Below are 24,717 nucleotides of genomic sequence, written 5' to 3' on the forward strand. Positions count from 1 at the left end.
TGCTCCCCTCCCAGGTGAGCCGTTGCCAGTCCTTTGCTTGGGCAGGGGACAAGGGCCCTCTGCTGCCACGTGCCAACAAAGGTCCAGGGGAAGCATAGCAGAGCTATCCTTGCAGTGTATTATGTTACCTCAGGTGAAATACATCATCAGGGAGTGAGAAACCATTTTGTGTGGAGGTGGACTTTCTCAGTTACAATTTTGCAACTGAGGGGTAGGAACTGGAGAAAAGTACCAAACACCTTGTGGGGTGGGGAATACCAAGCTAATTCCTACTTTGAGGCTTCAGATGGGAAACATTCCTGATGTCAAAATGTCCAATGATTTTTAGTTTTTTTCCAGAAAGTTTGAAGTCATTATCTTCCTTTCTGCAGCTCTGCCTTGCTATTTCCTTTTGGAAGTTTAATATAGTAAAATAGATTTTTTCCTGAAGCTTGAAGTAGCTCTCATTTTTTTTTTTCCCTTTGTGCTGCTCTGTTTCCCCCTAACCTCCAAGCTGGAAATAATTTGAAAACTTAGAGTGAGAAAGGGAGAAAAGTCCTTGAAAGCTCCAGTGATCTCTTAACTGTTGGTGAAGTAGGGGGTGGAGGCATGAGAAGATGAGAGGGCAAAGGAAGGATAGTAATAAATGGTTTTGCTTTTCAAAACCCTGTGTAAAAAATACAGCTCAAAAGGAAAAAAAAAAAGAATGAAAGAATGGGAAACTTTTTCAGAAACTTTCCACTGAAAACTCCCCCCACCTGTACCCAAATCCCAGCTTTTCAATAAGCTACTGTTTAGGTTTTAAAATATTCTCGTAGGAAAACTTTAGTCAACCTTCCCTTCGTTTGTACATAAAACTCGTCCAGCATCAGCTGTAAGGTTCACTGATTCCATTGAGTTCATGTCAATCAATTCATCTGGGGAGCAAGACCAAACTGAACAGAGTTTCCCTGGAAACCTGCTGTGATTGTACCTGTGCTTGAACAATTATGTACACAGAGAATGAGGTGTATGAGTGAGTCATGTGTGTGCTACTTGAGCCAGGATGGGCTGTAAATGTCAATTGGAATTAGCACCAAAAAAGATCATTGTTTAATTCGATTCCACTGACTGCAGATGAAAGCTCAGCTTTGCACTCCCTCTAAAATGGGTCCAGAGGGTTCTTTTCACATAGTCCTTGCATGCAGCTAGAGAGGATTGACCATCTGTTTCAGAGCAAAACCAGATGGGTAATTGTAACCTGCTTCCCAGGGAAGTTGTGATGGTGCTGGCTGGCTTCACAGAGGACCAGAGAAGGAGAGCTTGCAATGATCCAGCCCGCTCAGCCAAACTCTGTTCCAGGCTGATGACAAACTGTTGGGGGTGGCAATGCTCTAATCTGTCACTGATTTTTCTGCAGTGACAGCTTCACCACAGCCATAAACTGACTGCTTGGTAATCACTGAGATTCAAAGCTGCATCTCTTGAGAAGTTTCCTGTTGACACTGTCTGCTTCACAGCTGCTCTTTCTGCTGGGAGCAAGGTGTGGTAACACGGGAGTGTGTGCTGGCTGTAAAGCCAGCGTCTCTGGATCCTACTGATTGAACGTGCTGCCTCTCTCAATACTGGTCATCACTTCTGGGTTGCTTGCTGCTGCTCCCAGAGCTGACTGGCAAAGGGGCCGGCATGCAAACATGTGCCAGCATTGACAGGAACACCTGAGCTGGTTTGTCCACAGCCAGCCTGAGCATCTGTGCAGCACTGTGGGCATGCTTCAGCTGCAGCGCTGGGCTAGACCTGGCTTTTGTTGACAGACACTCCTGAGCACACAGCCATTAATCTTCCAGCCTCTCATTAAAACTCAGGAATGCAGGACCTCTGAGGGGAGTTTCCACAAGCTTTTCTACCTGGGAAGGATCACCTGAAGGCTTTTTCCTTCGAGGAGGATTTTTCTCTCTGGAGAGGACACTTGGACATGGGCAGAGGGGTAGAGATCTATTTCACTCAGGACATAAGAGCAGAAGGGATTTGCATCATAGCAGGAGACTGCTGGGTGGCACTTGGGGTCTATGTTATCTAAGACAGGACAACCACAGTGATTGATTCCTTCTGGTCTGTAAGTTCTGATTTGAATGTGGTTTTTATACGACTGTGAAGCCACCCCCACCAAAAAATCTATCAAGTCATACTAATATCGTTAGTTCAATATTAGCCCTATCCCTACAAGTAAATTTATAGGAATCTAGTAGTTTCCTGGGGCAACTTAAATATCTCTGCAGCTAACAAATAGAAAATTGTGTGCATTATTGGAATAAGGTGATGATGACTTAATGCTTAACCACTTGTGCACTCACTTGTTGATAGGTCATCAGTGTTAGGGATGTGTCAATACATTAAAGCCAGTCCCTTGACTAACAGCTTTTGTTAAATTTAAGCTTTTAAGCCTAAATTCTGGTTTGATGTCCCTACCACCTGTGGTGACTGGAATAAGTTTCAAGTTTCCTGTATGACTTGCTCTAGGTGATCTTGCTCTGGCAGGAGGGTAGGACTAGATGATCTTTCAATGTCCCTTCCAACCCCTAATATTCTGTGATTCTGTGTCTTTCTGCCCTGGGGCTCTGGCACTGGCAGTGCCTTAGGGATCTGTCTGGAGGATTCCTGTGTAGTTGGCCCTCAGTTCAGGGGAGAGCATCAAACTTGCACTTCTCCAAGGGGATCTCTTCCTTCAAAGTAGTCTCTTGGCCCAAATGCTTCCAGTGGATATGCTTCCTTCTGGAAGTCAGCTATGCAGAAGCGCAGCAGCAGAATAAAGCTGTTACTTCACAAAATGGTTTGCAGGAGCATGATGGTTCCATGAAATCAAAAAAATTATGTGTAAAAACTACGTGTAAAAACTACCCTGAACCAAACACTGGGAAATGCAGTATGATTGATAACATACATACTGTGAAGCATTGTGTTTGGGGGATGAATAGGAAAGTCCAGCCTGCTCAGCTTTTTCTGCCAGTCTGCCTGCAGCTAACGACTGTTGCAGCAAGGTCAGTCAGGCTTTGCATTTCATGTTTCTGCCAGGAGCTAAAGGCTGGTCCAGGCAGGTGGAGGCAGAAAACTTGTGTTCTCTTTGGAGCTCTGCTCTGCTGAGAGACTGAGGCAATCCCTCCACTTTCCTGTGCCTTCCCTGTGTGTAGGTAATAAGTAATATTACTGTACTTTCAAAACACCTTTTCTTCATCTGATGAAAAGCAGTGGTGAGAAGTCTCCTCCCTTATTTTTTTTTCTTTTCTTTCAGAGTGAAGAAGAGGGCAGGTCTGTGACAGGTGCTTTAAACTTTGACCCTGCACCTGATGCTCAGACTCTGTACAAGGCCATGAAAGGGCTTGGTGAGTTGGGTCCAACCACGTCTAAATTCTATATTATGCTTATAATTGCCAGGTTGAAAGCCATTCTTTAGAAAATTGCAGTCAGAGATCTCAGTCTATTTTAATGTTAAAAAACAACAATTAAAGTTTCCTCAGTATATTCTTAAACTGTTGCATGAAGGCAATGAACTAGGGAAAGTTGTTTGAATACTCAGATTGAGATTTTAGACCAGTCTGAACTCATTCTGTGCACTATGTTTATGGCTTCATGTTGCTTTCCACAGGGACTGATGAACAAGCTATAATTGACGTCCTAACCAAGAGGAGCAATATACAGCGTCAACACATTGCCAAATCCTTCAAAGCACAGTTTGGAAAGGTTCTGCCAAAATAAAGCCATGCTTAGTTACTGTTTCACTACATGCATAATGTAGTAAATGGGTGTACAATCCATCCTCCAAGTATGATGCAAACAATAAGCAGGTTGCCTTATTATTTATTTATAAGGCGTAGTGTGGACGTGTGAAATTAGTTTTTGGTTGGAAAAACTGATTTTCCGCCTCAAAAAAGCAGACTGCATGTCTGATTCTGCAGAAGTCCTGGGCGCGTGTTTATATGGACGCTTTGGGAATTAACTCTGCCTGAAGCTGCGTCCTTTACTCAGTTCAAGGCCTTCAGCTGCCTGGTTCTGCTCCATGCATAAAGCAGGGTGGAGGCAGGTTTTTGATCTTCCCTACTCTGCTGCAGAATTAATTAGTACCTGGAAGAAGCCTGGTTTTGGGGGACAACAGGGAATATGGAAGGAGCTACACAAATCCCATTTTAGAGTTAGGTGCCTTTTTCAGACACGGCACCTTTTCTAATAAATTCCCAACACAATGCTGTCATTCAGCTTCATTGCTGTAGGCCACAAGATTGGAAATAGCACTGGGCGGTAAAAAGTTCCTGTGAGGCTTTTTCTGTAACCGTGTGATGCATGTTTAACAGGACCTGATTGACAGCCTGAAGTCTGAACTGAGTGGCAGCTTTGAGAGGCTCATCGTAGCTCTCATGTACCCCCCATTTAAGTATGATGCCAAGGAGCTCTATGATGCCATGAAGGTAAGTAGTAGCACAGATACTGTGCTAATTTTGTGTAGCTGTGCTTATTAATGCAAGTGGTAATAACTGGACTGTTAAATTATTAACAGTAGCTTTTGAGAAATAGCTAATTTTACTATTAATGCATATTCTGGGGGAAAAGATCTTGTTCTAGTATTTAGGGCTGTATGACAGTTCTGCACATGTATATCTTTTAGGGCCTGAGCAGGGCAACAGCAAATCTAGATTAAGCTTTGGCAAGGAATGAATATCCACAGATTATGTTTTCAGTTAAACATCTCTTTGCTGCTTTCTGTGGTAACTATCCTGAACAGAGCTCAATAACACAAAGCTACTGCCCTGCTGCCCCACCTGAGATGTGAAACCTTTAATAAATCAGGGAGTGGTTGTGTTGCGTTAAAAGGCAAAGCAGTTTGGCAGAAGCTAAATCTTGCGTTCCAGCTTGCCCTCAGATATCAGAGGAGCTGGGCATGGTGAGGCTTAGATTCTGAGTGATGCCCAATTTGGCGTTAATAGTCAGACTAATAATGCAATATGCTTCCCACCTAGAGGCATTCCCTGAACTCACGGCCAGACTGCAGGAGTGTGGTGATGTTCAGTAGGAGCTCCCACAGTCAGACCCATGTGGTCTAGTGGTGTTCAGTTCAGAACTCCCAGAGCCAAACTGAGGAATAATATAGTTTATTAAAGCAACAGACACACAAATTCTTTAGACTGACATTGATAGGGACTCTCTGCAAAGCACATGCAAGAATGTGAATAATACAGCCTGGCTACAAATATGTTAACTTATAAAACAACTCTCTAGATATTTTTGTTTCTGGGGGAGTCTTACCCAAAGGCAAGGGGGGAGGGAAGAGAGGCTTAGATCCCAGAAGTCAAAGGTGTGGTCCGTGATGATACCTTCTCTGCGAGACATGGTCCTAGATGGTATTTTGCCTGACTGTGATGGCACCTTAGTAAAAGAAACCCTCTTCAAACCAAATGAGCTTTGTGTCTCAAGCTTTCATCATTACAGTTTCTCACAGCTCAGTGAACAACCTAACTTCACGGCCATCCAACTCCTCACTTGACCATACTTCTCTAGCAATAAATTACACTCTTGACTTGATGCCTTTCTCCACCATTATTTCTCCACTATGTTTTCTATTAAAGGGTGTGGGAACAAGTGAAGATGTTATTATAGAGATCCTGGCATCCCGGACGAAAGCACAGATCAAGGAGATAATAAAGGCGTACAAAGAAGGTAAAGTGCCTGGGGCTTCGGTTGTGTGGTCAGAGTAATGTGTGACTGCCTGATTGCACAGAAGCAAACACTGGCAGCAGGAAAACGTGTTAGATTTTTTTAAAAGCAAAAAGGTACACTCTAACTCTGCTTTCAGCCTGGCAGACAGAACATGGCTATGCTGAGAGAATTTGAAAATCCCTTTCTAGGTCTCCATCTAGCTACAGGAGAAGGTCAGAAAAACATTGTCAGAACACAAACAAAACTATAGCTATGCACTTGGCTTTTTCTCCCCATTAAATATACTCTGGATGGGAATTTATCGAATTTGTATTTATAAATATTTGATATCTCTTTGGCCTCTTAAGCTATAACTCTAACATTAGCTCTGTGTTTATGCCTTGGACATCAGCAGACTTAGTGACTCAGTGAGATGCAGATGCTGACCTAGGTATCAGTGAGGGTGTGAGCTGATCTCAGCCCTGTTTGTTTTTTTTCCCCAGTGACCTTCTTGACTAGCGTCATGCTACTGTGTATTCTTGGGTGACCGATAATATCCTGACTATGTCATACAAATAAATCCTTCCCCTGTCCTTCTGTTTCTCTTGGATAGAATATGGTTCTGATCTGGAAGAAGACATAAAATCAGAAACCAGTGGCTACTTTGAACAGATGCTGGTTTGCCTTCTTCAGGTAATGCTAGAGAAGAGAAATGAGGGTATAAAAGTCTTCACATTTTTCTCTTCGTTTTTGGAGAAGACATGCAATAGAAGAAGTAATACAATTATGATCACCAGATAAACTACAGAGACAAACACATCACTTGGACAGGATCCATGTTTCAGCTCCGGTGCGAGCCCTCACCTCCTTTAGCAGCAATAAGAGAGCTGGGAAATTACAGTCAGCTCTGCTGCAGAGAGATACCTCGTTTTTACATATGCATAAAGCCACTGTACTCTGCAAGGGTCACAGAAAACAGTGCCCCTCAGCTATGATTCACCAGCCTGCCAGGGGCTGTGCCCTTAATGCTGAGTGCATTCAGGTGCATTTATCCCATCATGTTTTCAGAATTTCCCTGCCTGGCAGCAGAATAGCTTGGCAATTTTTCAACTCTTCTTCATATAACTGATTTCAGTGCTTTTCAGTGAAGGGGTTAGCACTTGTGCTATCTGAAGCATTACTGCTCAAAGTACCCTGCAGAAATAGGTAGCTGAGAAGAATAATTCATTTTTGCACAGAATGTATGCTATGATCGTTATATGTGGAAGAATCTTCAAGAGGCAAGACGATTACCTTTGTTTTTTTTTCTCATAGGGTGAGAGGGACAATGCTACTCTCTATGTGGACACAGCACGGGCTCTTCAGGATGCAGAGGTACTCTCAGATATATCCCTTCATCCTACCTGTCTTGAACTTCAGAGTTCTTAGGGGGTAGCAGCAGAGCCCTGGTCAGCAGAGGGTTGGAGCTACAATAGCTTGGAAAGGGATGGTCTTTAAGTAGAAGCAACTTGGAGTTCTTCATTTTTGTCTATGCTGCTGAGCCTTGAGGCTCCAAAGAGGAGTCATGAGAAGTGGACTTGGGTTCAGCTGCTTGTGATAGGTGAAAGTATACAGGTATGATGGAGTGGGATGGCAAAGAACAGGGAAGAAACTTCAAGAGTACTGTTGACTGTTCCAGCTGCTTCAGGAAGGAGATAAAGGGTGGAGATAGGGGCTGCACCAATTTGAGTAGAAGACACAGTCAAGGATTTTCATAAGAGACCATTCTAGTAGAGTCCAGTTCACACAGTGGTTACTTTAAACCCCTTTCCCTTAGCAGTATCTTAATCCAAACTGTTCTTTTACCAGCTGCACACACAGAAAATTGCTCTAACAATTGTGTGTTAAATTATAGATTCTGTATGCTGCTGGGGAGAAGATACGAGGCACTGACGAGGTACAGTTCATCACCATCTTGTGCACAAGGAGTGCCACACACTTGCTGAAAGGTATGGAGTGGAGTTCACATGCCGATGCCTCTGAAATCAGCAAAAAGGAAGAGGGAGGGCTGTAGATGGGAGAGACGAGTGGTCAGAAATAAGTACCTGAATCTGTCTGCTAATCCTTGGTTACTCAATGACCAAAAGATGTCAGCAGCTTTCATGAAAATTTAGGAAGACTTAGTGCTGCTGACAGTCAAGTGGCTCATCTAGGAGCCCTTATTCAGTGGTGATGGCTGGATGGTATAGCTGGTTGTGGAAACCAAATGTATGAGAGAGAGAGTCCCTTTCTAACCAGGTGGGAGCATGCAGTGGACATACCCATGACCCCTTGCATGACCCCTTGTGGATTCCTCTGGGAAAAAATCACCAAAAAAAAGTAGCTGGTTATTCAGGGCTGGAGAATCATTGGGGGCACCCTCCGTTTCTGCCCCAGGTTCTTCTGAGAGCATTACAGGCTGCTGGGAGTGAAGATGCTAACCCAGCTAAAGGAGGAGCCCTCAGCTCCTCATTGCTTCATGCAGCAGAGACTTGACCTTGTCATCTCAACACTTTTGAGGCAGTGCAAGGCTCTTACAAACAGATTTTGATATGTCTGCTGAATCTAAGCACATCAAGTACTGTGTAAGTCAGCTGGACCTAAACTAATAAATTTTGCTGATGATAAATTAGGTATGCCTGAGCTTTTTTAAATCAAGGCTATTTTCTAGGAGCTGGAGGCCACCTTCCCCTCGAGTTTCAAATGTAATAACCTGGCATCACTTTAAAAAAAAAAAAGTGGTCTCTAGTCTTTGAACTAGAACTTTAAAACCCAAATTTCAGCTAGTTCTTGTTAGGATGCGATCAATCTTTTGGACCTACTGCTCCACCAAGCCAGTAATTTCCTCTGTGCTATGGCAGCCTGCACCTGTTTGTCTTTAAAATTTGAGTGTAACTGTTGCAGCTAATATAAGGGGTTTTTTAATATGGAGAGTAGACCTGAATTGGGAAGGCTGGATCCATCTGTCTATTCTATGGTAGTGCCTTATCCCAAAGTATTTTAGTGTTAATGTTAGGTATCTGATCTTGAATGCTGAGCAAATTTCATTGAGATGTCCATTGCATTATATAGCAGTTTTCCTTCTTTGCTAGTCTGACAGCTAGGAATCAAACCTGACATCTGCAATTCTGAACCCTGGAGTTATTCAGAGTGTTTAAGGTGAACAATAACTCTTGCTGAGATTTTGTTAACATGGGAGTTCAGATACCTTGGAATCTGCACCTGTGGTTTGTTCATCCTTTCTGTGGTTTTTTTTTATGTTGTTGTTGGATATTTTTAAATTGTGGTTGAAATAAATTTTCCCAGATTGTTGTTATATTGTAAAAGTCCAAGGGCTGGGAGCAGCATAGTCCTAGATTTAATCTGATTTTTTTCTGCCTTCTGAAGCTAGTGACATCAACAAACACAAGACCACATGATAGAGTTGTGCCTAACCTTCTGGGGTCTGCTTAATTTCTGTGGCTAAATACAGTGATAAAGGGTCAGATTTCCAAATGAATGACATGACTGAACTGGCATTTTCAAATAAGAGCAGATAATTAAGACCCGTGGATGGACTGGGTTTTTGTGGATTTTGCTGTCCATTTTTGGAGCTGATTCCTGAGCTTGTCTAAAGCCTTCTGAAGTTGGTGCAAATGTGGCCATTGCTTTAGCAGGACCTGTATTTTCATATTGCCCTACAAGAAATACCTGTAAATATTGAGTACAAAATGCCTCAGCAGTTGCTCAGCAAAAAAAAAAAAAAAACCAAACAAACTTCTTTGTGTTTCAAACAGTGTTTGAAGAATACCAGAAACTGGCTGGTAAGAGCATAGAAGACTCCATCAAGAGTGAAACTCATGGCTCACTTGAGGATGCCATGCTGGCCATTGGTAAGAGTGGCTGCTTTTCCCTTTCTTTTGTCTGCGTCTGCTGCCTTTTCTCCTGTAGCAGTTGACTGTTATGGCATGGATCTACTTTATAAAGGTATCTCGTAGTTAGGATAAACTCAGATCTGTGGGGCACACTGCATGAATGGACAACATGTTGAATCTGTTACCTGCTGTCTTTTTGTATGCCTAGTGAAATGCACCAGGAGCGTCCATTGCTACTTTGCAGAGAGGCTGTACTATGCTTTAAAGGTAAGACTCTTCATTATAACGTACTTTCTTTCATATGGGACTTAAATTGTAGCCTAGCTCCCACCAATTTGAATTAGAAGAACCAAGGTTTTGGTGAAATTGAGCAAGTTTAGTGTTACTGTTGGAAGTAATAGCAGAATCCCTTCAAACACCTTGGGTAGAAAAGTATCCTTTAAGCTTGAGATACCAGGGCAATCTGGCTTTTCTGACTTAACAAGTTTGCAAGGAGCCCAGCCTGCTTTCTGGAAGATGAACAAGGCTTCTAGAAGAGGCTTTTCGGAGAGGTTAATCAGGGTAGAGTTTTGCCCATAATGTGGACTGGACCACAATGTCTTCTTTTAAGGAAGCAATTCTCTAAACGGCAGTATAAAATGAAAGATTTAAAAATAGGGACACATAAGGCATCTGCAGATTGTACTGCTGTAGCTTTTAACTGATATGTTAAAGATGTGAGCTCTCCCACATTTGTGGAAAGCTGAGGTGACTGATTATTTCTGTTATCAAAGTGTTCTTAATTTTTCTGTGAGTTATTAACCAATATTGGTTGAAGCCAAGTGTTGTGAGGGTGATGCCGCAGAAGGACAATATGCATTCAGTGTCAGCTTCCAACTCTGTAGCATGTTTGTATTTGCATTTGACATATGCAAAGACTTACAGCACACTTCCATAGAAGGCTTGTGGTATTGAAAGTGGCCCCTAGGAGAAGGGTGAGAGTTTATGCTTCAGAAAAAGGAATGTGCTGTAGAACATATCTCAAGCGATGTCTGAAAGCTGACTACTCCTGTCCTGGAATGGTTTGCAGCAGCTTATCCCTTGAACACTCACTAACTTAACAGACTGATATATTTGTTATTCTAGGGCGTTGGCACTCATGATGGGACTCTTATAAGGGTGATTGTTTCTCGAAGTGAGGTTGACTTAAATCTTATAAAGGCTGAATTCAAACATATTGCAGGAAAGTCTCTCTCCAGTATGATTATGGTAAGCAGCATCTTGATGCGACAATCCTTATCCACCACATACATTTCCAACCTGTCCAGCATGATGGGATGATTCCATTGCTGTTTTCAGTAAAAACACCATTTCCTTCTCTGAAGCTCTCTTTCATTAGGCCTATTAACAATCATCTCCTTAAGAGGCATGTATGCCCAAAAGGTGAGTCAGATTGTCTGTTCTGTAAGTGGCTTAGGCAAAGCTGAAGAGAGACCACTCTAGGTTTTTCATGGACTCTGTGTCAGTGCACTTCATGATCTCCTAAATGAATCTAGATTCATTTAATCCTCCCTGTTACACCTTTCCCACACTGCTGTACCATCTTCTCTTCTCTCTCTCTCTGCTGTGCTTTAACCATCTCAGGCCAGCGCCACATAAGCCAGAACAGTACTGGTTTGGTTTGTTTTCTTTTTGGTGTATGTTGGGGTTTTTGAGTTGTAATTTTTTTTTGTTGTTCTTGTTTCTTTAGCTGACATCCTACAATGAGGGCCTGGTCTATATTGTAGTAAGATAGGTTTAGAAAGTGAGCTTTGACAAAGCTTATTGTAGCTTTTGAGGTTTCAGCCTCAGCTCTAAGTGAACGACCCTTCCCTATTAGGGCTGAAACTCTGGGTTTGTCCTAAGGACTCTGGGATGTTCTTCTCCCCAGTGCAAATGGCACAGAAGCCCTATCCTTGGTAGTCCCCATGGGAAGTCTGGTTCTCTAATGAGGGCCCTTTCTTCTAATTGACACTGTCAGTGTCTGTCATGTTGATTAATGACCAGTCTTCAGGGGTCTGTATGGAATATTCATTCCTTCTGAGAAGTGGAACTGGCTTTACACCTGTCATCACACAAAATTCAAAGGGAGCAAATTTTTTTGTCTAGTGATATTCTCTGTAGTGCTTTTCTTGACCAAAATTACTAAATTTTGTGGCTTTTTAAGGAATAACATATGTCAGGGCTAGCTACTCTGCTGTTTCCCTTCCCATAGCGGGGAGATGCTACACAAATACCCAGAGACATAAAATTTGAGCGCAACAGACTTGATTCCTTTGGTGTTGGCTTTGTGCCACTCTGTGGGATGGAGCGCTGATCAATTGCTCACTTGGGTTCCAAAGAAAAGAACTAGATTTGATAAATGTTATTTCAGGTGGCAGCTGCAAGCTTCATTTTTCCATTCACTTTGGATGGTGTGTCAGCTGGCAGTCACTCTGCTGAAGTCTGGCTTGCTTTTTCCAAAGTCCTTTTCTTGTGTGGGCATATTTCATGGACTGACAAAGTCAGCACTCAGAGTGTGCAGAGAAACTTCCACATCCACCTATTTTTTTTTCAGGATGACACCAGTGGCGATTACAAGACAGCCTTGCTGAATCTCTGTGGCAGTGACTGACAAAATCTAGGAGGAAGATGTTGAAATGGATACAGAGAGAAAATGAACAGCGAACAAGAGTCTGAAAATGCACGTGCAGAAAATCTTTCCATTGATCCAAGAGGGGAGAAGAAGAAGATCAAATTTAGTGGTCAAAATTTCCAAAGCTCCCTGAAGGATGTGGATGCTCATTACAAATTAAAAGCTATTGACCCCCTCAACAGTTCTTCAAACATAAGTGGGAATGTTTCTTCTTTATTTCCATTTTGTTCGGTTCAATATCGCTTTAAGATACTGTGAAGGGTGGCAGCTGGTGGTAAAATTAAAGGCTTTTTTAAACCTCCTGTTGGGCTATGCTGAAGGTTTGCTAACTTCAGTAGGACATACTGGTACAGCCACTGACCGTTTAATGTTAGGAATGTGGGTCTGGAAGGAGTCCCAGATATGAATGAAGTTTTAGGGTATGAGTCAGAATGGAGAATTCAGTCCGGGGGGGGGCTGGTTTAGCAGCCTTATCTGAATAATTTCAGTGGGGTCTCCCCAAGGAGCAGGGAATGGCAGAACCAAACCGTCTGTAAGCATGTGAAAGTTGAAAGCTGTGTGTCTGATTTCCTTCTTATGTGTGTGAGTGTTTGCAGAGGGAGATTGATCTCACATCCTGAACTTGCCAATGTCAGTCTTTGGGAAGAATCAAAACTGAGGTGGCTGGTTTGTTTTGGGTGAATATAGGATACCCTACTCTTGGGAGCAGACCTGTTTCTGCTCCGAACTTCGCAGTAACTTCACAGAAGTCAGTTCTCTCTTGGAACCTTGCTCCCACCTCTGTGAGTGCACCTACCACTTGCTGAGGGAGGCCTGAAATTTGGACAGTGACACAGAAAGAACAGGATGAAATGCTTTGAGAAGCTCGTGTCTGCCTTGACCAATGACAGTCCACGCTTAAAGCAGTTCACTTAAACGTGCAATTACCAAACCCCTTTGTGTTCAGAGGAGCTTTTCTGATCAAGGGGGTCAATTTTCTGGCAGAGAGGTGGTTCCTCCCTTGCACTGCTGAAATGAGCAGGAACCAGCACAGGGGGAGTGGTAAGTTCAGGCTGGACATTAGGAAGAAATTCTTCACAGAAGAGTGGTCAGACACTGGAATAGACTGCCTAGGGAGATGGTTGAGTCGCCATCCCTGGATGTGTTCAAGTGTTGTTTAGATGGAGTGTTGGGTGATATGGTTTAGAGGGGACCTTGTAGTGTAGGGTCAATGGTTGGACTCGATGATCCCAAGGGTCTTTTCCAACCTGAATTGTTCTATGATTCTATGATTCTAAGTCTTAGGAAGTCCAGAACCCAGACCTGGGGTCAGGGTATCTGCATCCCTCAGGTGAACACGAAGAGGAGGAGGTTTCAATCTCTGATCCATTAAGTGCTTGCGTTTTCAGTGATATCCCAGTTTGTCACCTGGACCAAAATGAGTTGGAGACGCATCTCTAGACTGAACATCAAAGGGAGGCAGGTTCTTTACTCAGTTTTGGGGGAATGTGGGTCAGCTCGAGGCAACAAAAGACAGGGAATCACGTGTCCCTTCTGCTGGCTAGAGGACCCACTTGATTCTTCGGAGAGCCACTTGTTCTCATTGACACTGATTACCCTTCCCTTGCCTTTTTTTTTTTTTTTTCCTCTCAAGAAGGGAGGGATTCAGGCGCTGATTTCTGGCGAGAGGCACGCCAGGACCGGGAATGGGAGGCCCTGCTGTGGAGAAAACTGTGCCTACACCACCACCTTGTGGGTGGCAGGCGAGGAGCTCCCGGACCTAATCGGGACCCCGAGGGCTGTGGGCAAAGGAGCATCCCCGGCTCCGCGTAGCGCCCAAACGCCTCGGTGACAGGGCAGGGCTCCAGCGGGAGAGCTGCAGAACGGGCAGGGAGAGGAGTTAAGATTTGCTCTCCTTTAAACAACGCACGCTTTCCCTCCCAGATGTTTTAAAATCTGTAGCGGAGGAGTGCATTTGCTGACAGCTGCCCCCTTCACGACTCTAGGTCAGGGACTCTCGTTCTGCAGCCTCTCAGCTCTGGGGTGGTTAAGAGGCTCTGCAGAAATGCACTACTCTGACCAGATCCGTGCAATGAGGTCTTAGTGAAAATATGAGCCTTTCCCCCTGGGTTGGAGGTATTGTTTTGGAAAGGCCAGCTGAGAATTTGTAACCTCCTGAGCAGGGAACATGGATGATTTACACAGTTGTACCCACAACATTTGCATTTCCTGAGGTTGAACAAGCAATTACAAGGAGTAATGCCAATTTAAAATCTAAGGGATTTAAAATCTGCCTAGAAAAGCCTAGTGAAAGCTCAGCTCTTCAAAGATATTTTACTTCAGAGTCGTCTATTGACTTCACTGAAACTTTTGTTCTTATATCATCTTGGAGCTCCTGGTTTTTCTCGTTATCAGATCATTTAAGTCAGAGGTTGGCTTTTCTTGTTGGTTTGTGCTTAGCACAGTGAGTTAGGGTTAGAGCTGTTTCACTGTGATTGTGGTCCCATTTATTAGTAAGAGGTTGCAAGATGTAAGGTGTGTTGCCAGCAGGCTCACAAGAGATGAGTAGTAAAGCTGGGGAGGAGGAACAACTGAGGGAAGCTGATTCTATCATTATAATTGCTGGGAAACAAAACAATCGTAAAACATCAATAAAGATTTAATTATGTATTGATTGCTGTTAGCATATTCCCTGGGTGAACAGATGCTTTAATAAAATGGAATCAATTCCTAAGCTGTTCTAGCCAGCCTTTTCTAAATGCAAATATTGACTTAGGGCCTTTCTATATATTCACAGTTTAATTAACGTGATTTTACTGCACAAAAAAAATCAAGATAAAAATCTCAGAGAGGAGAAGGTAATAGGGGCAGTATATAAAATGCCCAGGACTGGCACAGGCCTTCTGTTGCCTTGGTGCCAGCTTTTTTCGCTCTCCTTTGCTGCAGGAAGACACATTCAAGTTGTCTCCAGGGACTTCACTAATGCCACCTTACTGTTCCTCCCTGCGTGACTGCTCTGTGTCCTCGGAAGCAGCACACACACACAGGAGCTGTGCTAACCGTCAGCGTGGTGGGTGTAGGAACTTCAGCTCTCTGATCAACTCACACCCACATGTATGTGGGAATAGTTGACTCCATCTACTAGCTCTGTTCCTGACACCTGGGAAAACTAACAAAAATCTATTCTGAATGTGATGCCAATCCGTATAAATCATGTTTAACCCTTGAAGGCTCCCATTCCAGAGACAGCTGGCTTCATAGTGTTGTTTAATTGTCCCAGCATCTCAGTGCAGATGTGGCCTGAAACCCACAAGTCTGACCACAGGATCCCCAGGACACAGCCAGCCACAGGCAAGCGTAGGCTCGTCTTAAGAGGTATTTCATCACTGATTGCTGGAGAGAAGATTGGATGTGCTTAACGTCTTTTGTATTTCTATTTTGCAACATTCTGGAGTAATTTTGGGCTAAAATATATTTAAGCATTCAAACTTAGGTTAAAAAAAATATCATTCCTATCAGGAAGTGGAAGAAGAGAACAGTAAATATCTTAGCTGGTCAGAGTGGGAGATCTCTTTCCTGTCTCCCTATGCTTAGGAATGTTTTTTAAGGGGGAGGAAAAGAAATCTGAGAAGGATGTTCAATTTTCCTGGTTCCTTACAGTTTCCCCAGCAGTGCATGGAGGTGTCCCTGGGTTGGCTGTAGGCTGTTGAACTGCAGCGGGCTGGGGTGGGGCAGGGAAAAAGGACCAAGGTAGGCAGGCAGCATTTCTTTTCAGAGCAGAGGGTGGGTTTGCCAAAACACAGGACATTGTGGCTGTCAGGAGAAGGGAAGTTGGGTTGTGTGGGCGTGGATGGCCACATCAGTTGCTCTAGGGTGGGTTGAAGGGAGGGTCAAGGGAAGAGCATCCTCACTGCTGATCAGATGAGATCCTTTCTGAATGGAAACTATTGATTATTTTTTTTTAATTCTTAAATTAATAAATTAATAGGAAATGAGGGTTGATTTACTAATGTAACATGCTGTGGTGAGGAGATATTGCCTCCCCCCAGATGAGGGATAGTGGAGTCTCCTAGTGTGGTGGCTTATTGCCTGGCTTTCTTGAAGAAGCCCATTTTGCTGGCAAGGTGGCCACATGATGACAAAATTGTAGACCTTCCTCAGGACCTATTGGATGATATCTCCCTTGCAGGGAAGATAGTACCAAACTGTAAGATGTTATGATGGGACTGTACCAAAGACATAACAGGCTTTCCTTCAACTTCTGCCCTGAACCTGAATGCCCAGGCTGACTCTGAAGACTCTTCACTTCTTTAGTGGCTGGAGTTGATAAGCACAGCACATCCCTGTGCCTGGGATACTGCAGCAGCACAGAGATGATTTGTTTAATGCACTGCAGTGACCTCTTCTCAGCAACAAGAAGGTCACTCCAATTCTCCATTGCTCCCACCACTGCAAACAATACTGGCCTTGTAAGTAGCTGTTATTCAGTCTTCCGGTGTCATCCATTTGAACCCAAAGGACTCATCCCTGAGGTTCTGAGAAATTATCAGTAGATAATTTGTTGTTTACTAAAACCTTATGTCAGGATGCAGGAAAAAATTAGTACTTTAGGTTTTATACCTGACTGTCCTCACAGAAGATGAAAGAAAGAGTCAGCACTGGGCTTCTGTCTATGTGGAGGAAAGTATGATTTGGTCAGGCTGTGCTTCTGTTTTTCCAATATCCCTTCCTGTTCCAGATTTTGGTTAGCCGTGGTGCATCAGCATCATACCTTGGTTGGCTCATGTCTGTTGGAGGCTTAAACCTGGCATTAGCTGTATGCCCGACACTTGAGGGTGTCACTGGTATGCGAGTTCAAAACTCCCCAGACTTCATCCCATAATACTTAGTACTTCTTCCCATAATACTTAGTATTTCTTTGGAAGTAGAAGAATGCATATGGTGATATTTTCCTATGACATATAAATTACATGCATACATCCAAGTGGTTTTGTAGTCCTGAAAAACGTTTTCTGCATTACTTGCTAGATAAAAGTACTTATTACAAACGAAATTGCAAGTACATAATCTACAGACATCTCAAGGATCTAACATTTAGAGAAATAAATAGCTCTGGATCACATAGAGGAACCAGTACTGTTATCTCTGTGGTAATGAAGAACAGGATATGTTGTAGGCACAATATTATTAATAAATAGCAAGCAATGCAATACAAATCTGTAATTCAATTTAGGATTTCAGCTGAAATTGCTCTTCGGAGTAATAGATGTTGCTCTTTGGAGCTCCGAGCTCTGAAATTGAGTTACGGTCCAAGCAGGAACTGAGTCATATGTAGCAGTGTTCTAGGGAAGCATAGAATCACAGTCATATGGAGCAAAATGTCATTGACAGTAGTACATTCACTGAAAAATGGCATTTGGTGGATGTAAATGAAATTTAACTGAGCTTATAAAAGGATGTCAGGCAGAAAGGTAGGGGGAAAAAATGAAAGTCAACATTTCCATGTATTGATTTTAAAATGGCAACTTTATTTTAAAGACTATTTCAAGCTGAAAAACAATTATTAAAAGGTTTCATTAATATGAAGCTGAAACGACATTTTAGAGGGTGAAAGTTGAATATTTGTTTGCCTCAGAATATATATATATATATTTTTTAACTTTCTGAAATACATCCTAAATTTCTACCTGAGTTTAAGCCAAAGAACCACAGTTTCCCCTTCAATTCCTTGTTTTAGCCACTGAGCTGAAAGATCTCTTGCCATTTTAGCAATAATAAAGGCTGATGTTCTTCAAAAGGGAGGGAAGAGTCAGTTTTAAATGTCACTGGCTGTCTTTTCCAACAGAAAATATCAGTGTTGTGAGGACTAAGTTCTGGGTTGAAATACTCTAAAAGCACTAGATAAGAAGAACTAGAAATAGCAGAGCTGATGTCAACTTATAACCTTGCCAGAGCTTCCCGTTCAAAGCTTATGAAACATACTGGAATCACCCAACACCTTTGCTGCTTTCCTCTGTTAGTCACTTCGCCTTTCCTTGCCACAGCTGTCCAGGCTTCCACCTTAGCCTTACTTCATTACTTTTCTAGGAAGTGACTCTAGACATGAATACAAAATATTTTTGTAAGAAATGCTAATTCATGGTCAAAAGTTTTCAGAGCCTGTGCCACACATGTGGAGTATTAAAGGCTGAGCCTGAGGCCGAATGAAAAATATGTTGCAGTCTTTGAAAATCGTTATATAAATGGGAAGACTCCAGGGAGAACTTGTTGCAGCTTTTCACTACTTGTAAGAAAGATGAGGACAATCTTTTTAGTAGGGCCTGTTGTGGTAGGGCGAGGAGTAATGTTTTTAAACTGAAAGAGGGTAGACCTACATGTGAGAAAGAAGTAGTTCGCGCTAGAGATGGTGAAACACTGGCACAGGTTGCTCAGAGAGGTGGTAGAAACCACATCCCTGGAAACATTCAAGATGAGGTTGGACAGGGCTCTGAGCAACCTTATCTGACTAAAGATGTCCCTGCTCATTGCAGGGAGGTTGGACTAGGTGACCTTGAAAGGTCCCAGTTCCAAACTAAACTATTCTATGAATCCGTGATAAAGCCACTTATTCTTCGCTGCTTATCATGCATTTAGGACTGAAAGCAAATCCCTGCACAAGGCAGTTTTCTGCTCTGCAGACATGATAGCATGGATTTCTAAGCCAAAGCTCTGTTACCATGAGTAATGTGCTAACTGTAAAAGCTGGGTAGAGGTCAATCTTTACTTCCTCAGACTGTCTATAATCAGGCTAAAATGATTAATTTCAGGGAAGTGTTCACATAAGGGAAGTTGTTAAATAAATAGAATTTGCAAGCAGTGAAAAAAGTTGAGTTTTTCTTCTGAAACACCCAATATTATTCACAGTCAAACTGGTGGTCCACTAGAATATATTTTGTAAGCACCATGCTCAAGTCTGTGTTTCCTTTCTCTTCCTCTTACATCTAGATCACTCTGTAAGAAATCCACAGCCACACTAAATATTTCTTTTCCTGGCAAGTATTCTGGAAAGGCTGGTCAGAAAACCTGCAATACTGAAAACCAGGCTAAATTCAAAGAGCTTAATGAGATCATCTGTCTTTATGTATGTAATCACTTGTCTAACAGCTGATACACAAATAAAATGTCGGGCAAAAAATTGGAAGAACTGTTGGTTTGCTTTTTGGTGGTAGATAGGGAGAGAAGTACCCAGTAGGCAAGTACCCAGCAGGCATAACTACTTTTTTCTTGTTCCTGGTGAACTTTTCACATGGTTCTAATGATAGGTCATAACCACTTCACTGAATGTTTCAGTGACAGCAAACACAGCAAAAATACTTGTCTAGAATATGTTGTGCCTTAAAGCTCTCTCACTAGCTTAGGAAAAATGTGGTTAAAAACTGTGGCATCTGGATGACCTTCCTTTTGCTGTTCTTCCAGCTAATACTAATACTCAATTCTAGTGTAAATAAAGGCAAACATTAGTCGTAATAAGCTTTCAAACTCAGTCAAGGACTTGTTTATAGCTAGGTTGGTACTTGAGGGATCCAGTACAATTTAAAAGGCAATAAATTGAAACAAACTCACTCCATTTTGGAGGCTGTTTATGAACTCTTTTAATTTGGTGTCATATTTATTTGGGGAGAATTAGATTATCCTATTTATTAGATGCAGTGGCCAGTGATGAGTGGAACAACATTCCACATCAATGGCATTAATTGAATCCTTGCAAGCACAGATAATACCCCTGCAGGAAACAGGAGAAGATGGAAAAGTTCTCCAAAGTAGGTCTGCAAATACTGCAGTGAAATGGGAGCGCTACTGGATCACCACGTTTGTTTGTAGCAGTTGAAAACTTTTTATTTTTTGTGAGATTACTTAGGATCTCTAGGCATCCAGCCAAGGTTGGATCTCCATAGCGTTAGGCATCGCACAAGGGCATGTTAAGGAGAAGCTCCTGCTCCAAGGCCGAGTTTAAATAGAAAAATCACACAATGTATGGGACAGGTGGTAGATCTAGCCAAGGGGAAAACAAGCAGTTTATGATGGGGTTTCATGATAGGTCTGCCCTAGCAGGCCTGATGAACTTCCCTAACGCAGTGATGAGCTGGTTCTGGGAAGGACAGAGAAGTTGATATCTCATTATCTGTAGCCTGAGGCTGCAAGTTTGTTTCAAAGGGTTGCCTGAAGCAACTGAGCCGTTCCTGCACGGTGAAAACAAGCGACTCCAGCTCAGCAGGCATAGGAAACCTTTTCCATATCTTGCCCAGGATTGCCCATTATATCTGAAGCAGAACCAAGGGGAGAGTACAGGTCTCCTGAGCTGCAGGCTCGTGCCGTAGCTAAATCCTTTGCCACAGGGGAAAATTACTTTATTTCAGAATGAAGCCATAACAAAAAAAAAGAACCGGCAGAACTTCCAGCAAAACTCATTTAAACCTTGAGTTTGTAACAAGACCTAGATGATTTTCTCCTAGCTCATCAATAATACATGCTTGGGCCTGCTGAGGATTTCTCAGAAATGTGTCATTCTTCCAGGGAGCATGTCCTATTGATAGAAACATAAGCCCCTGGCAATTAATCAGGGTATAATGCAGTGTTCAAAAATGACCATGAGCTTTTCACTCCAGTCCTCTTTGATTCATGCCTCCGCTTTGATTCATGCCAGTCTTCTTCTGGATGAGAAGCTGTTTGTTTATGAGCAAATTACTTTATTGTCAGTGAAAGGCAGAAAACAGCCTGAGACATTGATGTGTTTAGGTGCAAAAAGAGTAGAAAAATAAACTTCATTGAATATTGACTTGACCAGTTGCTTCCTATGGAAGAGACCTGGCTCTTGTGCATCCCAATGGCACAAAGAAGTGATCAATAGCAAAGTGGGTTAAAGCAATTGTGCCCTGGATGTACGGGTCCACCAAGACCCCTGATGTGACCTATGAAGTCCCTGTATTCCTCATGGATCCTTTCCATCACTGATGTGCTTCCAGTCTGCAGGCAAGGGACAGGTGTCCTCAGCAGTGTGTGCACCAGGATGATTATCCCGGGGGAATTCACAGGCAGTAGTTGGAGGCATTTTTTTCCTGAATGTTTTGAACACATGCCCCAAAACCTCCTGCTGGATAAATGAGAGGGGCAGGGCAGCACATGTCAGGAGTGCCAAAACTGGCCATTGGGAGCACTGATGACTGAGTTCTCCCGTGGCATGTCCTCTGCCAGGGGCAGGAGGGCTGGAAGGCAGTAAGTAGCAGTGTCCTCATTTTGCTGAGGCAGAAACAGAGGTGAGTGACTGGTTCCAGGTCAGCAGTGCAGCAGGGATGAGGATGCAGTTCATCAGAGCCCCAAGTAAATCACCCACCCGGGGACTCCACCTGCTCTCTCTGTATATTCTGTGCTGTTTCTTTCTGACCTGAGCTCTCCATACTGCAGTCCTAGGAAAGTGCTTTCAGCCAAGGTCTCAAAGAGGTTAAAGCAGTAACTGCCACAGAGGGAGCAACATGGGCATCTATAAAACTAACCATCCCAGAGCACTAATTTCATCAGCAAGCTAATTGCAAATATTGTATCTAAGAACATTTCCAGCCATCTGCAGGAAGGGAATGTCGCAGGCATCATGTATTTATGATTGTGTCTTGCTGATAAATAAATCTGGCACAGTGAGTTTTGAATGTCATAATAATAATCATGCAGAACAAACATCTCCTGTTTTTCCTTGGAGGTACTTACTCAATAGCTTTACTGTGGTATCTGAATACTTCCTTGTTTGTGTAAAGTCCTGTTACATTTCACCTCTGTTTTAGAGTATATAAATGAGTGAATATGGGGACTCTTGCTATGCCCCGGAGCAGGGCTTGGCTGTGCCTGTTGTCACACAGGTAACCTGTGATGCTGCATGGAACAAAGTCACATCTTCCTGGGTCTAAGGCTGGTACTCTGCCAACTGCCCCTCCCTCTTTTATTGTGGATCCAGGTGAATATTTTTAGTCTCTAAACAACTTAGATCAGAACCAATCATTAAGGTGACAAGAATGTCAAAGGTCTGTGTCCCATTCTCAGAGTGAGAACAGCAGCAATGTCAGTAAAGTGGAAGTTTGTGCTGTCACTGTCCCTGGGCTCTCTGTGTTACGGGTAGATTGAAACCCTCACTTCATAGAACTGGAGATTTTGGCAGACACCAAGTCTGCTGGAAGGTAAGTAGCTTTTATAAAACATGCTGGGCAGGATTCACCATGCGGTACATCTTTGTGTGGTTTTTGATGCTCCCCGCATCAGGCAACGGAGCCTGAGCTCTAAGGGAATCTGCCACCCTGTTGGATAGAGCTGCAGCAAAATTTGCCTTTCTGTCTACTTGGAACAGCTCTTGAGGCATGCTGCTGCCTGGGAACCAAGTTTTGATGTTTAGGCTGTCTCACATAACTCTGAAATTATCATCTTTGTAACCAACCCTTCTCACAGAATCACAGAATTGCTGGAGTTGGAAGGGGCCTCTGGAGATCATCTAGAACAGCCCCCCTGCTAAAGCAGGATTGCCTACAGCACGTTACACAGGACTGCATCGGTTTTGAAAGTCTCCAAAGACAGAGACTCCACGACCTCCCTGGGCAGCCTCTTCCAGTGCCTGTTTCTTTTCAAGGACTTCTGTATAACAAATGGGTAAAGTTAGTTATTCTTACCTTTTTCCTCCTGTGCAAAGGTGACCTGTAAAGACCTGACATGTGAAGCTACCCGAGGAGGTGGCAATGTAACAAATTATGTGCAAGACCTCCTTCTCACACACCAGTTAAACAGCTCTATGTCTGCATATAACCTGCAGGTTTTGTGAGCTGGCAGCCAAGGAACTGAGAGTTTAACACCATGACAGGTCCTACCTTGCAAGAGCCAGCAGCCTTTTAAAGAGAAGCCAAAATTATTTTTTAAAAGACTTGTTTGGGAGTCATCTTAATGGAGGAGATTGTCCTACTAATCATTGCTATAACACTTGTTATGAAACTTCCCTCACCTGATGATCAGTGGAGACATCATATTCTGAAGTCTCAAAAGTTTATTTTGAGATGGGCAGCCTACCAAGCACAGTAACATTTCTGTTTTGAGGACAAGGTGAATTTATTACATCCAGGCTTAAGGCTAAATAATCCCAGGGGTCAAGACATTCAGACTGAACTTGCAACATAGCTTTTAATATTCCCCATTTCCCTCTAGAGTAGGCCAGTTGGAAAAACACATTCGTGTTTTTTGTTAATTTTAGCATGTGGCTATCAATGAAACCTTCATGGTGTATGCAAAGGAAATTGAAACCTTACTCCAGAAACAGCTCACTTTAAGTTGATTTAATGACATCCCAGACTGTCGGGGCTCCAGTCCTGGTAGCTGATTTCTCTAAACCGATTCAATGCTAGGGCTGAATACCATGTATTTTGCTGAAATTCTCTTTGAATGCTGAGGTCCAATTAACATCTTCTTAAGACTATTTCCTGTGGCTAGAGCAGAGAGCTGTACAAAACTTTCTTCTCCTCTTGACTTTTATAAGACATGTGGAGTCTAAGCACCTCTAATAATAAATAAATGTACGTGTATAAAGTGCTTGTCATTGTAAACAGACAGAAATAGATGCTGAATCACAGCAATGAGAAGGGACTCTCCAGGAGGATCTGCCAGTGCAAGCTCTGATAGATTACTACCTGGGTCCTGCTTTTCCTATAGATTATGTTATATGTCTGCCCTATAAACATACGCAAACCAAGATTTTTGCTTGTAATGACCTAAATGATTTGCATGTGAATACTGGGATGCAATCCAAAGAGTGGTTTCTCACTTTGACGTCCTGACCATGCTCTGATTGCTCAGCTTCTCCTATTTGTGGTTCCCCTGTGTCATTGTTTAGGGCAGAGGCTGGTTGCTTATGCAGTGTGAAGTCTGCTTCTACTTACTGACACAGACGAGGCTGTATGATCGGAAGTTGTTGGTGTTGTCTGGGTACACCAGCTGATTTTTTAAAAAATCAATATATTAATTGAGAGTGTTTTAGATTCTCATTTGTAGAATTGGTAATACTGGTAACATGCACACTGTGACTAGTTCATGAACTCCTTATGTCAGTCACTTCTGGCACAGATAATCCACTGACATGATATGGGTTGAAGACAGACTAAATTAGCACCCTGTCACTCAGTCTGCATGAGCAGAGCAGAACCATGAATACAAACCTAATTTGCCACCTGTAGCACGCTTAGTACCAGGCAGACAGGAAAATTAATTTCAGATTTTGAATTACAATTTAACAGAAGGCCTATTGAAGAAAGCAGGACTTGCACAATGTCTTTTGTAATACAATAAAGGAAACATTAGTCTTTGTCCACTCTGCAAGAGTGGTACTATAGGAACAAACCAACTTTGAGCCTTAGACTATGAGATAAAATTTTATTTGGAGAAAAAAACCAGCAGGTTCACATGAATAGCGAACAGCACTGTTAAGGTTACATCCAAATTATGAGATAACTTTGAAAAGAAATCATTTTTTTTAAGGACAAAATTCTCAGCAGTCATGGAATCACTTAGGAA

At 42.8% G+C, this 24,717-nt stretch overlaps 1 protein-coding gene across 3 annotated transcripts in view; it reads left to right on the forward strand.

Moving 5' to 3' along the window:
- LOC104270457 (annexin A8-like) overlaps positions 1 to 12,147 on the forward strand; it is a 13,161-nt gene extending 1,014 nt beyond the window's left edge. The window contains exons 2-12 of one of the 3 annotated variants that reach the window (XM_009864839.1): positions 3,248 to 3,338; positions 3,602 to 3,696; positions 4,305 to 4,418; positions 5,574 to 5,664; positions 6,257 to 6,336; positions 6,958 to 7,017; positions 7,538 to 7,631; positions 9,438 to 9,533; positions 9,724 to 9,782; positions 10,641 to 10,763; positions 12,091 to 12,147. In XM_009864839.1, coding sequence (XP_009863141.1) covers positions 3,248 to 3,338; positions 3,602 to 3,696; positions 4,305 to 4,418; positions 5,574 to 5,664; positions 6,257 to 6,336; positions 6,958 to 7,017; positions 7,538 to 7,631; positions 9,438 to 9,533; positions 9,724 to 9,782; positions 10,641 to 10,763; positions 12,091 to 12,147 — 960 coding nt within the window. The remainder of the gene's footprint in view (positions 1 to 3,247; positions 3,339 to 3,601; positions 3,697 to 4,304; positions 4,419 to 5,573; positions 5,665 to 6,256; positions 6,337 to 6,957; positions 7,018 to 7,537; positions 7,632 to 9,437; positions 9,534 to 9,723; positions 9,783 to 10,640; positions 10,764 to 12,090) is intronic. The other 2 variants (XM_009864840.1, XM_009864841.1) reach the window with 2 other exon arrangements.
- The last annotated feature ends 12,570 nt before the right edge of the window (positions 12,148 to 24,717 follow it).

This window comes from Apaloderma vittatum, unplaced genomic scaffold (assembly GCF_000703405.1).
Source record: "Apaloderma vittatum isolate BGI_N311 unplaced genomic scaffold, ASM70340v1 scaffold2962, whole genome shotgun sequence".
Lineage (NCBI taxonomy): Eukaryota > Metazoa > Chordata > Aves > Trogoniformes > Trogonidae > Apaloderma > Apaloderma vittatum.